At 43.1% G+C, this 16,551-nt stretch overlaps 1 protein-coding gene across 5 annotated transcripts in view; it reads right to left on the bottom strand.

The window, feature by feature from the left end:
- The window catches only part of DLG2 (discs large MAGUK scaffold protein 2), a 1,278,757-nt gene that overhangs the window by 1,006,189 nt on the left and 256,017 nt on the right, over nucleotides 1-16,551 (bottom strand). For 3 of the 5 annotated variants that reach the window (XM_077298627.1, XM_077298628.1, XM_077298639.1), the window contains exon 4: nucleotides 2,091-2,183. The exons of the other annotated variants lie outside the window; for them this stretch is intronic. In XM_077298627.1, coding sequence (XP_077154742.1) covers nucleotides 2,091-2,183 — 93 coding nt within the window. The remainder of the gene's footprint in view (nucleotides 1-2,090; nucleotides 2,184-16,551) is intronic. 5 annotated transcript variants of the gene reach the window in all.

Genomic DNA, 16,551 nt, shown 5'->3' with positions numbered 1-16,551 from the left:
TTCTGGACTGCCCATATGATGATGTCATGTGTTTAGAATCTTCTGATTTTGGCAACATCAGAGTTAATTAGAGGCACACCTGTGGATGTATCGTAATGCACACCTGAAACACACTGATTCTTTGTGTAGCTTCATGGGAAAGTCTCAAGAAATCATCCAAGATATCAGGAAGAGAATTGTGGACTTGCACAAGTCTGGCTCATCCTTGGGTACAATTACAAGATACCCGAAGGTGCCTAGTTCATCTGTACAAACAAATATACGCAAGTACAAGCATGATGGGAATGTCCAGCCATCATACCGCTCAGGAAGGAGATGGGCTCTGTGTCCCAGAGATGAACGTGCTTTGTTCCGACATGTGCATATCAACCCAAGGACAAAAGCAAAAGACCTTGTGAAGATCATGGCCGAAGCTGGTAAGATTGTGTCAATATCCACAGTGAAACGAGTACTGTATCAACATGGGCTGAAAGGTCACTCTGCCAGGAAGAAGCCATTACTCCAAAAGAAACATAGAACAGCCAGATTAATGTTTGCAAATGTACACATGAACACAGACCTTAATTTTTGGAGACATGTCCTGTGGTCTGATGAAACTAAAATTGAACTTTTTGGGCATAATGACCATTGTTACATTTGGAGGAAAAAGGGAGACGCTTTGAAGCCTAGAACACCATCCCAACTGTGAAACACGATGGTGGCAGCATCTTGTTGTGCGGTTGTTTTTCTGCAGGAGGGACTGGTGCACTTCACAAAATAGATGGCATCATGAGAAAAGAAGATTATGTGTCAATACTGAAGCAACATCTCAACACATCGGCCAGGAAGTTAAAGTTTGGGTGGAAATGTGTCTTCCAAATGGACAATGACCTGAAGCATACTGCCAAAATGGTAACAAAGTGGCTTAAGGATAAAGTCAATGTTTTGGAGCGGCCATCACAAAGCCCTGATCTGAATCCTATTGAAAATTTATGGGCAAAGCTGAAAAGGCCGATGTGTGGAAGGTGACTTACAAACCTGGATCAGATGCACCAGTTTTGTCAGGAGGAATCGGCCCAAATTGCAACCAACTATTGTGAGAAGCTTGAGGAAGGAAATCCCAAACGTGTGACCCGAATCATTTAGTTTAAGGGCAATGGTACCAAATGCTAATGAAATGGATGGAAACTTTTGACTTTTCAGGAAGCAATAAAAATCCCTTAAAACATTCTCTCTCTCTCATTTTTCTGGCTTTTGGCAAATATAAATAATTATGGTAATCCTAATTGACTGAAAACGGGAAAGGTTTATTGTGATTTCATCAGAGTCAATGTAAGGCGGTGATTTAGGAGCGCTGAATAGGCAGCGCCAGGGATAAGGGGAGTGCCAGGAACCGCCGCAGCTCCAGCCCAAAACCTCCAAAGGAGGATAGACACAGGGTTAAAGGTAGAAGGAACCGCCGCAGCTCCAGCCAAAAACCTCCACAGGAGGATAGACACAGGGTTAAAGGTAGAAATCGGTCACAGGAGCGCTGAAAGGAGACATTGACACTGGATAAAGTTTAGCCACAACGCGTTTCAACGGACATGCCGTCTTCATCAGAATATCAAATACTATCAAATACTTATTTTCCCCACTGTATAGTTCCAAAAAAGCTAAAGATTTTACTTGAAGCTTGCCTTTAAAATGGTTATCCAAGATTACAGAGATATGTTGTTTTTTTTTGTTTGTTTGAAACAGTGCCTCACCCCTCCACAGGTTGTGTGTGGTATTGCAACTGATCTTTAATACCAGACCCAACTTGGTGAGGGGTGGGGCGGTTTGGAAAACAAAGCAGCCATTTTTTTTCAATCTTATACAAACCCTTTTAACATAATAGTGCTCAATTATAAAATAAATGTGTTTAAGGACATATAATAGAACACCCAAACACCAACAATCACCTCCTGAACCATGGACAGTGAACTGAAGTTAAAAAAAGCTAAACAAACCATATATGAGCAGCCCGAAATAAAACAGGACCACGTTGGATTTTTGTGGTGGTGACATATATATATATGGTATATAAAAAGTATCAACACCGAAGCCAAGCGCACCGGCCGTCACATTACCGTTCTCTTTGCGGTAGTTGCCTCATACTGGTGGTTCTCAGTATTGGGATCATCGCTGGTCGTGTTCTCGTTGGATCCATTGTGGGCTTCCAACTACAAAGAGATAATAAGGATGAAATAAAATAAGAAGAGGACGTGTGAACCAAGTCTTCATGGCATTGGGATCATCTTAAGAAGTTTTCTGCTTCCACACCTTCCAAGGCTACCAACACTGCGGAGGACAATTTAGGGACATTTTAGTCCCATCTCAGGACTCGTCTACGAACTTCATCTCCACATTCCACCTATGTTCTGACGTCTCTTTTCAGCCTGAAACATCGACATATTTCCCAACACGATTTCTGAAAAATCAGAACACTCCTGAAAAATTGTCGAGTAGTTTGGGATAATAGCAGAGGAAGCGACTCGCCTCCATAGAAGTTATCAGATCTCTGTGTAACTTGTGTGATCATCCCATGAACAGGACAGATTTTTACTTTCTGGACAACTTCATCAAGCAGGGAAATTTCTACTAAAAAAAAAAAAAAAATTAAGGGGTTTTCCAACTTTACAATTTTTTTTTTTAGAGCATCTGCAAATGTTAGTACAGAAGAATTCTGTTTTTCTGTTCCTGTGACAAACTGAAATCCTACCGCAGATGCGAACATTGTGTTACCTACAGCTGAAGGTTGAGGACCATGTATTCGATTTTCCCAGGCCACATGGCGCACTGCTAATCCCAGCCTAAAACCCAACGCTGATTTTGCCCCACTTCCACAGAAGATAAGGCCTGCTGCAATGTATCAGTGTAGACCAGAGGTATCAAACACGAAGTCCGCGGGCATCAGAGCTCCCGAGACGATTGCGCCCAGGTCCGGGGAACAATGGGACCCGCTAGCCAGTGCTTTGTTTCAGCTGAATGCGAGTCCTCAGATGCGCTGTATCGTGGCGCAGAGAGCCACCGGCTCCTTACACCGCAATACCTACACCAGCCACTGGCCTATCAGCAGATGTCGGCGTGACCGTTGCAAGTGGCGTATGGTGTCACTGCCATGTGCCGCTACCCTGCCTTGGCTGCGAAGGAAGAAGAAGACATTGTTTGCAATAGGAGCAGGAACAGGTATGAAGAATCGTTTGTGGTTTTTTGCTTTTAAAATGTATGTGATGAACGGCAGGATGGAGGACATTATCACAGGATGGGGCCAAGACGGGGACATTAACACAGGAGAGAAGGCATTATTACAGGATGGGAGCCAGGACGGGGACATTAACACAGGACATTATCACAGGATGGGGCCAGGATGACTGACATTATCATAGAATATGGAACATTATTACAAGATCAGGGACATTATTACAGAATGGTGGCCAGGACGGGGACATTAACACAAGACAGAAGACATTATTTCAGGATGGGAGCCAGGACGACAGACATTATCATAGGATATGGAACTTTATTACAAGATCGGGATATTATTACAGAATGGTGGCCAGGACGGGAACATTAACACAAGACAGAGGACATTATCACAGGATGGGGCCAAGACGGGGACATTAACACAGGACATTATCACAGGATGGGGCCAGGATGACTGACATTATCATAAGATATGGAACATTATTACAAGATCAGGGACATTATTACAGAATGGTGGCCAGGACGGGGACATTAACACAAGACAGAGGACATTATCACAGGATGGGGCCAAGACGGGGACATTAACACCAGACAGAGGACATTATCACAGGATGGGGGCCAGGACGACTGACATTATCATAAGATATGGAACGTTATTACAAGATCGGGGACATTATTACAGGATGGTGGCCAGGACGGGGACATTAACACAGAACATTATCACAGGATGGGGGCCAGGACGACTGACATTATCATAAGATATGGAACATTATTACAAGATCGGGGACATTATTACAGGATGGTGGCCAGGACGGGGACATTAACACAGAACATTATCACAGGATGGGGCCAGGACGACTGACATTATCATAAGATATGGAACATTATTACAAGATCGGGGACATTATTACAGGATGGTGGCCAGGACGGGGACATTAACACAAGACAGAGGACAATATTACAGGATGGGGGCCAGGATGGGGACATTAACACGGGACATTATCACAGGATGGCGCCAGGATGACTGACATTATCATAGAATATGGAACATTATTACAAGATTGGGGACATTATTACAGGATGGGGCCAGGACGAGGACATTAACACAGGACAGAGGACATTATTACAGGATGGGGCCAGGACAAGGACATTAACACAGGACAGAGAACATTTATCACAGGATGGGGCCAAGAAGATTGACATTATCATAGGATATGGAACATTATTACAAGATAGGGGAGATTCTTACAGAATAGGGTCAGGACAGGGACATTAACACAGGACAGAAGATATTATCACAGGATTAGGGCCAGGATGACTGACATTATCATAGAATATGGAACATTATTACATGATAGGGGACATTATTACAGGATGGGGACATTAACACAAGACAGAGGACATTATCACAGGATGGGAGCCAGGACAACTGACATTATCATAGAATATGGAACATTATTACAAGATTGGGGACATTATTACAAGATTGGGCGAGGAAAGGGACATTAGTACAAGACAGAGGACATTATCATAGGATGTGAGCCAGGACGACAGAAATTATTACAGGATGGAGAACATTATTACAAGATGGGGGCCAGGATGGGGGACATTATTACAAGAAGGAGCCAGATTTACTATATTGGGCCAGTTCTAAGACATTACTGTATGGGGCCTATTGGGTGATGAAAAAATTACACAAGTGGTATCACCAAGCCTGGAACCACTCAAGCTATAAAAACCCATGTGACGTACACCATTACAAAAATTCATAAAAAAAAACAAAAAAGTATTTTCTGTTGATTATACTGACGCTTAAATAATGGAATAAAAAGTGATTAAAAAAAAGTTGTATAGAAAATAAAATGGTATTATGGAAAACATCATCTCATCCTGCAAAGACGGATTTATTTTTTTTCTATGTGCGGCCCATTTAATCAGCTGAGTTTAAGACGATCCTGGAGTAAAAAAACATGACACTGGATTTCTAAAAAGTTTTTTCCTTGTGTTTTTTTAGCTGTGTCTTTTTGAAACAATTTTTTCAGCATCTTTCCTACCCACTGAATTGAATGCAGAATGCTGGTGCCGTGTTTAGTTCAGGATTTTTTTTAGGCTGGTACACTGTAACAAAACCTCAGTAATGTGAGCAAGAAAAGGGTCACCAGCTTAGGTTGAGTTTTTAAATAAGAATTTATATTCACAGACATTAAACATAGAATTACCCCGCAGCGCCACCACAGGGGAAATGAGGCATTACACCACCTCTATTAAATCAATGGGTTGTTTATAAGGCTCCCATTATAAAAACCGACTGCTGCTCGTCTATGTCGCTGCCCTATGAATATGAATTTCTTCATTAATTGGGATTTGCATAATCCTTTTCGCTACAACAAATTTGCATCTAACACTTTAACGTTTTAACGAACCCCCACCCCATCCATTATGTTTTGGCACCAGCGGGGGGAAGTTATTAACGATGCGTAATAGGTGAACACGCCAAGTGCTTTGTGCACCTAATTAGCAGTGAGGTTTTAAGACAGGAGTCCTTAAAAATACCTTGTTAAAGAAGACGTGCGTCTGAATTTGTGCACAAATAACACAAAAGGGCTAAAGAGGTTTTCCAATTTCAGAAAACTCCTTTCCTCTGGTAGCTGTTCCCAAAAAAAAGCTTCACCCGCCCTCCCCGGGTCCAGTATCAGGTCTTTGCTTCTGCGAAGTGATAAACACCAGGAGCAACAGAAGAGACTAAGAGTTGGACCCGGGGAGGGGGATTAAAGCACAATGAATTTTTACGTTTTGTTTTTATAAGAAAGTGAAGCTGGACAACCCCTTTAAAGGGACTCTGTCACCTGAATTTGGAGGGAACAATTTTCAGCCATAGGGGTGGGGTTTTCAGGTGTTTGATTCACCCTTTCCTTACTCGCTGGCTGTATTCTGGCTGCAATATTGGATTGAAGTTCATTCTCTGTCCTCCATAGTACACGCCTGCGTAAGGCAAGATTGGCCTTATACCCCTATAGCCAAATGGAAACAGCATGCAGAGGCAGCAGTGCTGAGGTGTGCTGCAAGAGGCAAGCTCAGCGAGACAGCCTGACACGGGGAGAAGCCGAGTGGTGAACACGGTAAATAGGGAGGCGCTGAGGAGGCACGCGAGTTACGCCGTGATATACTGTTTTTCCTACAGTCGAGCACTGTAATATTTCTGTTTTCACGTGGCACTGGAGTACACACTGCAGCTCACATTTCAGCTCTGCAGTGTAGACTGGGACAGAGTCCTCTAAATTTCTGTTCACACTGTCATTGGAGACTCCATCAGGATTTGCTGCAGATTTGATGAACAGAATAGCGCTAAATTCAGGGCAATTCTTAAAGTCAAAATGTCGGAAATCACAACAGAACCCAACAGACCCAATTATAAGTCAAAGTGATAAGACAGGCACCAGTGATATCGGTCATGTGATGGATCCGGCAGAACATTACGCCTCGCGTTATAACCAGAATCCATAGCAGTAATGTGAACATAGTCTTATTATCAAGAGCAGGGCCAGCGTAGTCATTTCACTATCACTAGTGACAAGGTGACTTAAAGGGGTTGTCCGGCCAATTAAATAAATTAAAGAAGAAAACTCAGCATGCTGCAAAATAATAAAATAAGTAATCACTCATCACCTAGACCTCCTGTTCTGACATTTCTCAGGTCTCAAAATTTCCTGCCCAGTCCAGACAACCATGTGACCGCTGCAACTAATCTTTGTTAAAGCCAGGGATTGGCTGTAGTGGTCACATGCCCGTCCAGACTGACCAGGAAATAGGAAGACAGGCAGGAAACCTGGAAAGTAACGGAAGGGGAGCTATGGGCCATTGTCAAGGTAATAGGTATTTCATTATTTTACACCATTTTAAGAGAGTTTTCATCATTTTAAGTGGCCAGAAAACAGCTTTAATGACAGATTTGTTTTACTGGTAGAAGACTAGACAAGGAAGGAAAATCGACAGCTTCCATTAAGCTGAAAGAAAAAACATCCCTCCTTTCCGGCCACTTGCTAGACCTTGGGGGATGGGTTATATTTGTATTAGTCTATGGACATGTATTACATAAACAGTGCCCTCTTAAGGTTATTGTGGGCCCCGGGCAAAAGAGTCTCCCCTTTAACACATACCACAATTCATGATGCACAGATCTGGCAGAGAAATATAGGTATAGTACAATGCCAAAGATTTCACTTCTTACATCACGATTCACGAGTGATGTCTATTGTAAATTGTACAATAACTCGCAGCGCACAGTGCGTGCCCTAGATTCCAAAGTCTGTAGTATAGTCCTCCATACTGTATTATGGGCATCGCATAGTCCTCCATACAGTATTATGGGCACCACATAGTCCTCCATACAGTATTATGGGCACCGCATAGTCTGCCATACAGTGTTATGGGCACCACAATGTTCTCCATACAGTATTATTGGCACTGCATAGTCTGCCATACAGTATTATGGGCACCACAAAGTTCTCCATACAGTATTATGGATACCACATAGTCCTCCATACAGTATTATGGGCACCGCATAGTCTGCCATACAGTATTATGGGCACCACAAAGTTCTCTATACAGTATTATGGGCATCGCATAGACCTCCAATACAATATCATGGTCACCACATAGTCCTCCATACAGTATTATGGGCACCACATAGTCCTCCATACAGTATTATGGATACCACATAGTCCTACATACAGTATTATGGGCACTGCATAGTCTGCCATACAGTATTATGGGCACCACAAAGTCCTCCATACAGTATTATGGGCATCGCATAGACCTCCAATACAATATCATGGTCACCACATAGTCCTCCAAACAGTATTATGGGCACCACATAGTCCTCCATACAGTATTATGGATACCACATAGTCCTCCATACAGTATTATGGGCACCACATAGTTCTCTATACAGTATTATGGGCATCGCATAGACCTCCAATACAATATCATGGTCACCACATAGTCCTCCATATAGTATTATGGGCACCACATAGTCCTCCATACAGTATTATGGATACCACATAGTCCTCCATACAGTATTATGGGCACCGCATAGTCTGCCATACAGTATTATGGGCACCACATAATCCTCCATACAGTATTATGGATACCACATAGTCCTCCATACAGTATTATGGGCACCACACAGTCCTCCATACAGTATTATGGGCACCACATAGTCCTCCATACAGTATTATGGGCACCACATAGTCATCCATACAGTATTATGGGCACCACACAGTCCTCCATACAGTATTATGGGCACCACATAGTCCTCCATACAGTATTATAGGCACCACATAGTCCTCCATACAGTATTATGGATACAACATAGTCCTCCATAGAGTATTATAGATACCACATAGTCCTCCATACAGTATTATGGGCACCGCATAGTCCTCCATACAGTATTATGGGCACAACATAGTCCTCCATACAGTATTATGGGCACCGCATAGTCCTCCATACAGTATTATGGGCACCGCATAGTCCTCCATACAGTATTATGGATACCACATAGTCATCCATACAGTATTATAGATACCACATAGTCCTCCATACAGTATTATGGGAACCACATAATCCTCCATACAGTATTATGGGCAACACATACAGTAATCCTCCATATAGTATTATGGATACCACATAGTCCTCCATACAGTATTATGGGCACCACATATTCCTCCATACAGTATTATGGGCACCACATAGTCCTCCATACAGTATTATGGGCACCACATAGTCCTCCATACAGTATTATGGATACCACATAGTCCTCCATACAGTATTAAAGATACCACATAGTCCTCCAAACAGTATTATAGGCACCGCATAGTCCTCCATACAGTATTATGGGCACCACAAAGTTCTCCATACAGTATTATGGGCATCGCATAGACCTCCAATACAATATCATGGTCACCACATAGTCCTCCATACAGTATTATGGGCACCACATAGTCCTCCATACAGTATTATGGATACCACATAGTCCTACATACAGTATTATGGGCACTGCATAGTCTGCCATACAGTATTATGGGCACCACAAAGTCCTCCATACAGTATTATGGGCATCGCATAGACCTCCAATACAATATCATGGTCACCACATAGTCCTCCAAACAGTATTATGGGCACCACATAGTCCTCCATACAGTATTATGGATACCACATAGTCCTCCATACAGTATTATGGGCACCGCATAGTCCTCCATACAGTATTATCGGCACCACATAGTCCTCCATACAGTTTCATGGGCACCACATAGTCCTCCATACAGTATTATGGGAACCACATAATCCTCCATACAGTATTATGGGCACCACATACAGTAGTCCTCCATACAGTATTATGGATACCACATAGTCCTCCATGCAGTATTATGGGCACCTCATAGTCCTCCATACAGTATTATGGGCACCACATAGTCCTCCATACAGTATTATGGGCACCACATAGTCCTCCATACAGTATTTTTGATACCACATAGTCCTCCATACAGTATTATAGATACCACATGGTCCTCCATACAGTATTATGGGCACCGCATAGTCCTCCATACAGCATTATGGGCACCACATAGTCCTCTATACAGTATTATGGGCACCACATAGTCCTCCATACAGTATTATTGGCACCACATAGTCCTCCACACAGTATCATGGATACTGCATAGTCCTCCATACAGTATTATGGATATCACATAGTCCTCCATATAGTATTATGGGCACTGCATAGTCCTCCATACAGTATTATGGATATCACATAGTGCTCCATACAGTATTATGGGCACCACATAGCCCTCCATACAGTATTATGGAAACCACATAGTCCTCCATATAGTATTATGGGCACTGCATAGTCCTCCATACAGTATTATGGATATCACATAGTGCTCCATACAGTATTATGGAAACCACATAGTCCTCCATACAGTATTATGGGCACCGCATAGTCCTCCATACAGTATTATCGGCACCACATAGTCCTCCATACAGTTTCATGGGCACCACATAGTCCTCCATACAGTATTATGGGCACCACATAGTCCTCCATACAGTATTATGGAAACCACATAGTCCTCCATACAGTATTATGGGCACCGCATAGTCCTCCATACAGTATTATGGGCACCGCATAGTCCTCCATACAGTATTATGGGCACCACATAGTCCTCCATACAGTATCATGGGCACCACATAGTCCTCCATACAGTATTATGGGCACCACATAGTCCTCCATATAGTATTATGGATACCACATAGTCTTTCATATAGTATTATGGATACCACATAGTCCTCCATACAGTATTATGGGCACCGAATAGTCCTCCATACAGTATTATGAGCACCGCATAGACCTCCATACAATATCATGGTCACCACATAGTTCTCCATACAGAATTATAGGTCCCATATATTACTCCGTACACTATTATAGGCCCCATTTATTACTCCATATAATATAATGGGCCCCATATAATGCTCAATACAGAACAACGGGCTCCAAACAGTGTAATGGGCCCCATATATTGTTCCATACAGTATAATGGGAAACATACTGTACAGTATATTGCAACATATAGTATATAATGGCCCCATATAATTCTCCATATACTATAATGGGCCCCATGTAATGCTCCATACAGTGTAATAGGCCCTATATAATGCTCCATACAGTATGATGGCCCGACATAATGCTAAGTATAGTATATAATGGCCCCATATATTGCTCCTTCAGTATAAAATGGCCCCATATAGTGCTCCATACAGTATATAATGGCCCCATATAATGATCTATACAGAATAATTCTCGCTCAGTGTGTAATACACTCTCCTTCATCCATGACTTCTTCCTTTCTAATTCTCTTAACCTCCTGGCTCTTACTGAAAACTGGATCCAGCAGTCAGACACCACCGCTGCTGCTGCTCTTTCATATGGTGGACTACACTTTTCTCATATCCCAAGATCGGACAACAGAGCAGGTGGAGGCGTTGGTCAGCTCCTTTCACCCAAATGTACCTTCCAAGTTATCCCCCAAGTATCCTCACTTGTCTTCCCTTCTTTTGAAGTCCATGCTGTTAGACTCTACGTCCCCTTCTCCATGCGAGTGGCGGTGGTGTATCGTCCTCTCGGCCCCTCTCATCAGTTCCTGGATCACTTTGCCACCTGGCTCCCACACTTTCTCTCCTGTGACATCCCCACGCTCATCATGGGTGATTTCAACATCCCCATTGCTTTTTCCCTCCCCCCATCTGCCCCCCATATTAACTCTCCAACGCATGAAGACGGTAACTCCCTCGACTTCGTCTTCTCCCGGCTTTGCTCAGCGGATGATTTCACAAACTCCCCTCTCCCTCTGTCTGACCACAACCTTCTTTCATTCTCTATCAAGAACTGCCATCCCACTCAGGTCACCCCCACTTTCCACATTTATAGAAACATCCAGGCCATTAACACCCAAAAACTTATGCAGAGCTTGCAGTCCTCATTGGCCCCTATCTCCTCCATCTCATGTCCTGATTCTGCACTAAAGCATTACAATGAAACCCTCCAAAGTGCCCAGGATGAAATTGCATCTCCTATACATAGAAAAATTTGGCACGGACAGCGACAACCCTGGCACACGCTGCAAACACGTTTCCTGCAGCAGTGCTCCAGGTGCGCCGAACGTCTGTGGAGAAAATCTACCCGAAGTTTTCATCTATTATAAGTTCATGCTTAAAACATACAACTCTGCCCTTCACCTCTCCAAACAAACTTATTTCAGCACACTCATCACCTCACTGTACAACAACCCTAAACGTCTGTTTGACACTTTTCATTCCCTACTCAACCCAAGAGTGCAGGCCCCACCACGGATCTGGTCAATTACTTCAAAGAAAAAATGTACCACATCCGACAGGAAATTATCTCCCAATCCCTTCATACTATGCATACTATGCACTGTCCTCCCTCCCCCACTGCATCTAGCTCACTCTCTGATTTTGAACCAGTCACAGAAGAAGAAGTAAGCAGGCTCCTTGCATCTTCACGCCCGACCACTTGCACCAGTGACCCCATTCCGTCACATCTCCTCCAGTCCCTTTCCCCTGCTGTCACCTCTCACCTAACAAAAATATTCAACCTTTCTCTCTCTTCCGGTATCTTTCCCTCCTCATTTAAGCATGCCATCATACATCCATTACTTAAAAACCATCCCTTGACCAAAACTATGCCGCTAACTATAGACCTGTCTCTAATCTCCCCTTCATCTCCAAACTCCTCGTATGCCTGGTCCACTCCCGTCTTATCCGCTATCTCTCAGATATCTCTCTTCTCGACCCTCTTCAATCTGGTTTCTGCTCTTTACACGCTACTGAAACTGCCCTCACTAAAGTCTCTAATGACCTACTAACAGCTAAATCTAATGGTCACTACTCCATGCTAATTCTCTTGGATCTCTCTGCAGCATTCGACACTGTGGATCATCAGCTCCTCCTCACTATGCTCCGCTCCATCGGCATCAAGGACACCGTTCTCTCTTGGTTCTCCTCCTATCTCTCTGACCGATCCTTCACTGTATCTTTTGCTGGTTCCTCCTCCTCTCACCTTCCCCTTACTGTTGGGGTTCCTCAAGGATCAGTCCTAGGCCCCCTCCTCTTCTCTTTGTATACTGCCCCTATTGGACAAACAATCAGTAGATTTGGTTTCCAGTACCATCTCTATGCTGATGACACCCAATTATACACCTCTTCTCCTGTTATCACGCCGACCTTTTTAGAAAACACCAGTGATTGTCTTACCGCTGTCTCTAACATCATGTCCTCCCTCTATCTGAAACTGAACCTGTCAAAAACTGAACTCCTCGTGTTCTCTCCCTCTACTAACCTACCTTTGCCTGACATTGCCATCTCCGTGTGTGGTTCCACCATTACTCCAAAGCAACATGCCCGCTGCCTTGGGGTCATCCTTGATTCCCAGCTTTCATTCACCCCCCACATCTGATCACTGGCCCACTCTTCTTATCTGCATCTAAAAAACATTTCTAGAATTCGTCCTTTTCTTACTTTCGACTCTGCAAAAACTCTTACTGTCTCACTTATTCATTCTCGTCTGGACTATTGTAACTCTCTACTAATCGGCCTCCCTCTTACCAAACTCTCCCTGCTCCAATCTGTCCTGAATGCTGCTGCCAGGATCATATTCCTCACCAACCGTTACACCGATGCCTCTACCTTGTGCCAGTCATTACACTCGCTACCCATCCACTCCAGAATCCAGTACAAAACTACTACCCTCATCCACAAAGCACTCCATGGCTCAGCACCACCCTACATCTCCTCTCTGGTCTCAGTCTACCACCCTACCCGTGCCCTCTGCTCCACTAATGACCTCAGGTTAGCATCCTCAATAATCAGAACCTCCCACTCCCGTCTCCAAGACTTTTCACGTGCTGCGCCGATTCTTTGGAATGCACTACCCAGGTTAATACGATTAATCCCCAATCCACAGTTTTAAGAATGCCCTAAAAAAGCATTTTTTCAGACTGGCCTACCGCCTCAACGCATTAACCTAACTATCCCTGTGTTGCCCATTCAAAAAACTTCAACCATAATCAGGTTCCTCTCATCGTGTTCTCATACGCTTCATGCAGTTAATAGCCTCTGTGTCTGTACTGCTACATACTTAGGCTGTTAACTGGTTCATGCAGCTTTACATGAACACCCGAGCCTTACACTATGGCTGGTCCAAACAACGAAAGCAATTGTTACCATCCACCTCTCGTGTCTCCCCTTTTCCTCATAGGTTGTAAGCTTGCGAGCAGGGCCCTCATTCCTCCTGGTATCTATTTTGATCTGTGTTTATTGTTATGCTGTAATGTCTATTGTCTGTACAAATCCCCTCTATAATTGTAAAGCGCTGCGGAATATGTTGGCGCCATATAAATAAGATTATTATTATATTATGCTCCATACAGTATACTGGACCCAATAAAATGCTCTATACATTAAAAAAAATCAAATACTCACCTCTCCTCGGTTCCTACAGCTCTGGTCTCCTCAGCTTCTTCTGACTTAAAGAGATTCAGAAAACGCTGAAGACGCTGGGGCTGCAGGAAATAAGGAGAGGTTTTTTGTTTGTTTTTTTTTTGGGGGGGTGCCAGTGTCCCATAGAGTGCCAGTGTCCTCGAGTGGGGAGTCCCCACGTTGTCCAGGGCCCCGGCACTTGCCCGGGTGTACTGGGTGGTGACACCGGCCCTGGCCATAAAGCATTTACACCCTGCTGCACTGTCTACACAAATATTACAGGAATAGCGCCCCCCCTTTGAAGGTTTTGAAAAATAAACAAATAAAATCAATATTTTGTCATGGAGCAAAATTTACAGTATTGTGCAAACATTTTAGGCAGGTGTGGAAAAAATGCTACTGAGTAATGCTACGTGCACACATTCAGAATTTGCAGCAGTTTTCCGTGTAAATTACACACTGCTTTTTTTTAGTCCATTTTGATTCGCTTTTTATTGCGTTTTTCCAATATTCATTAGAATGGGTGAAAAATGTTGCAAAAACATTGAAAAAACTGAAGCTGCAGATTGGAAAAAACTATTTGAGACGACGTTCCCACGATGAGTTTTTTTACTTTTTGCATTTATTCTGTGTTGAAAATGCAGCATCCTACAGTTCCAGTAAAGTGGATGGGATTTATAGGGATCTTTTGGGCACTGTGCTTTATTTTACGCTGCGTATACTGATCTGCGGTGCGGGTTTGAAATCTGCAACCTGGCAATTTCTCTTGAGGGTACGCTGAGATTTCTGTGCGATTTTATCCATAGACTTGCATTAGATACGGAAATCCACAGGTAAAAAATGCCCATCTGCTTAAACGTCTAAAAAAGGTGTGTAATCTGCACGTATGTCAACACAGTTTTGTCAAGGAAAAAAAAACAGGAAATTTCACAAACAATCTCGACACCGCTGGACCAACGCCGGCAACGGAAGTGAGTATCGAAGGGTTTGTCCAAGTAGTGGATAACCCCTTTAAAGTATGACACCAAAAAAAAAACCAAGCAACCACAGCTGCAAAAATGCAATAAAAACGCATATTAAACAATCGAACACAAAACCGCAATAAAAACCGCAAGTAACCTAATTTAAATAATAAGTGCACAACTTCTGTATTGTCAAAACCTCAGCAAAAATTCATCCTGGGCACACAGACTGCGAGGAAAAAATATGCAGAGTTCAGATATCTCTTTAACTTTGCTGGTACTGTGAAATGTTGTGTGTTTTCCTCATAACAAAAAACGAGTGGGTAAAAAAATGTTACAAAAACGCAAGAAATTAACAAGCCCTGAATCCTTTAAGAAATAGAAGAGATAATAGTTTATTTTTATCAATCCCATCAGCATCTGTGTTGTGAATTTGGATTCTGGGCTCCCCCGGTGGCTACTGGTGGAATTGAACTGGTGTCTTCATCTTCTCTGTTCACCTGTTCCCATCAAGATGTGGGAGTCGCTATATAACCTTGCTGCTCTGTTAGTTGCTTGCCGGTCAACAATGTTATCAGAAGCCTCTCTGTGCTTGTTCCTGCTCCTAGACAACTACTAGATAAGTTGGACTCTTGTCCATGTTTGTTTTTGCATTTTGGTTCCAGTTCACAGCTGTAGTTTCGTTACTGTGTCTGGAAAGCTCTTGTGAACAGGAATTGCCACTCTGGTGTTATGAGTTAATGCCAGAGTTTTAAAGTAATTTCTGGATGGTGTTTTGATTAGGGTTTTTAGCTGACCATGAAAGTGTCCTTTCTGTCTTCTGCTATGTAGTAAGTGGACCTCAAATTTGCTAAACCTATTTTCATACTACGTTTGTTATTTCATCTTAATTCACCGCCAATACATGTGGGGGGCCTCTGTCTCCTTTTGGGGTATTTCTCTAGAGGTGAGCTAGGACTAATATTTTCCTCTGCTAGCATTATTTAGTCCTCCGGCTGGTGCTGGGCATCTAGAATCAACGTAGGCATGCTACCCGGCCACTGCTAGTTGTGCGTTAGGTTTAGTTCATGGTCAGCTCAGTTCCCATCTTCCAAGAGCTAGTTCCTATATATGCTTATGCTATGATCTCTTGCCATTGAGATCATGACAGTTTGACCGGCCCACTAAAGGGTTAAAATCCTTGGCTGAGAAAGGAGAGAAATAAGTAGTCTGCTGAAATTTTTTTTTTTTTTTTTTTCTCTCCTTTGAATGGCTCTGTGTCCACCTGTTTGTAATGGATCTTCAGAGTGTAACTGCAGGTTTGAATAATCTCGCCACGAAGGTACAAAAT

This window comes from Ranitomeya variabilis, chromosome 3 (assembly GCF_051348905.1).
Source record: "Ranitomeya variabilis isolate aRanVar5 chromosome 3, aRanVar5.hap1, whole genome shotgun sequence".
Classification (NCBI taxonomy): domain Eukaryota; kingdom Metazoa; phylum Chordata; class Amphibia; order Anura; family Dendrobatidae; genus Ranitomeya; species Ranitomeya variabilis.
This window is presented reverse-complemented; position numbering and strand designations above follow the sequence as displayed.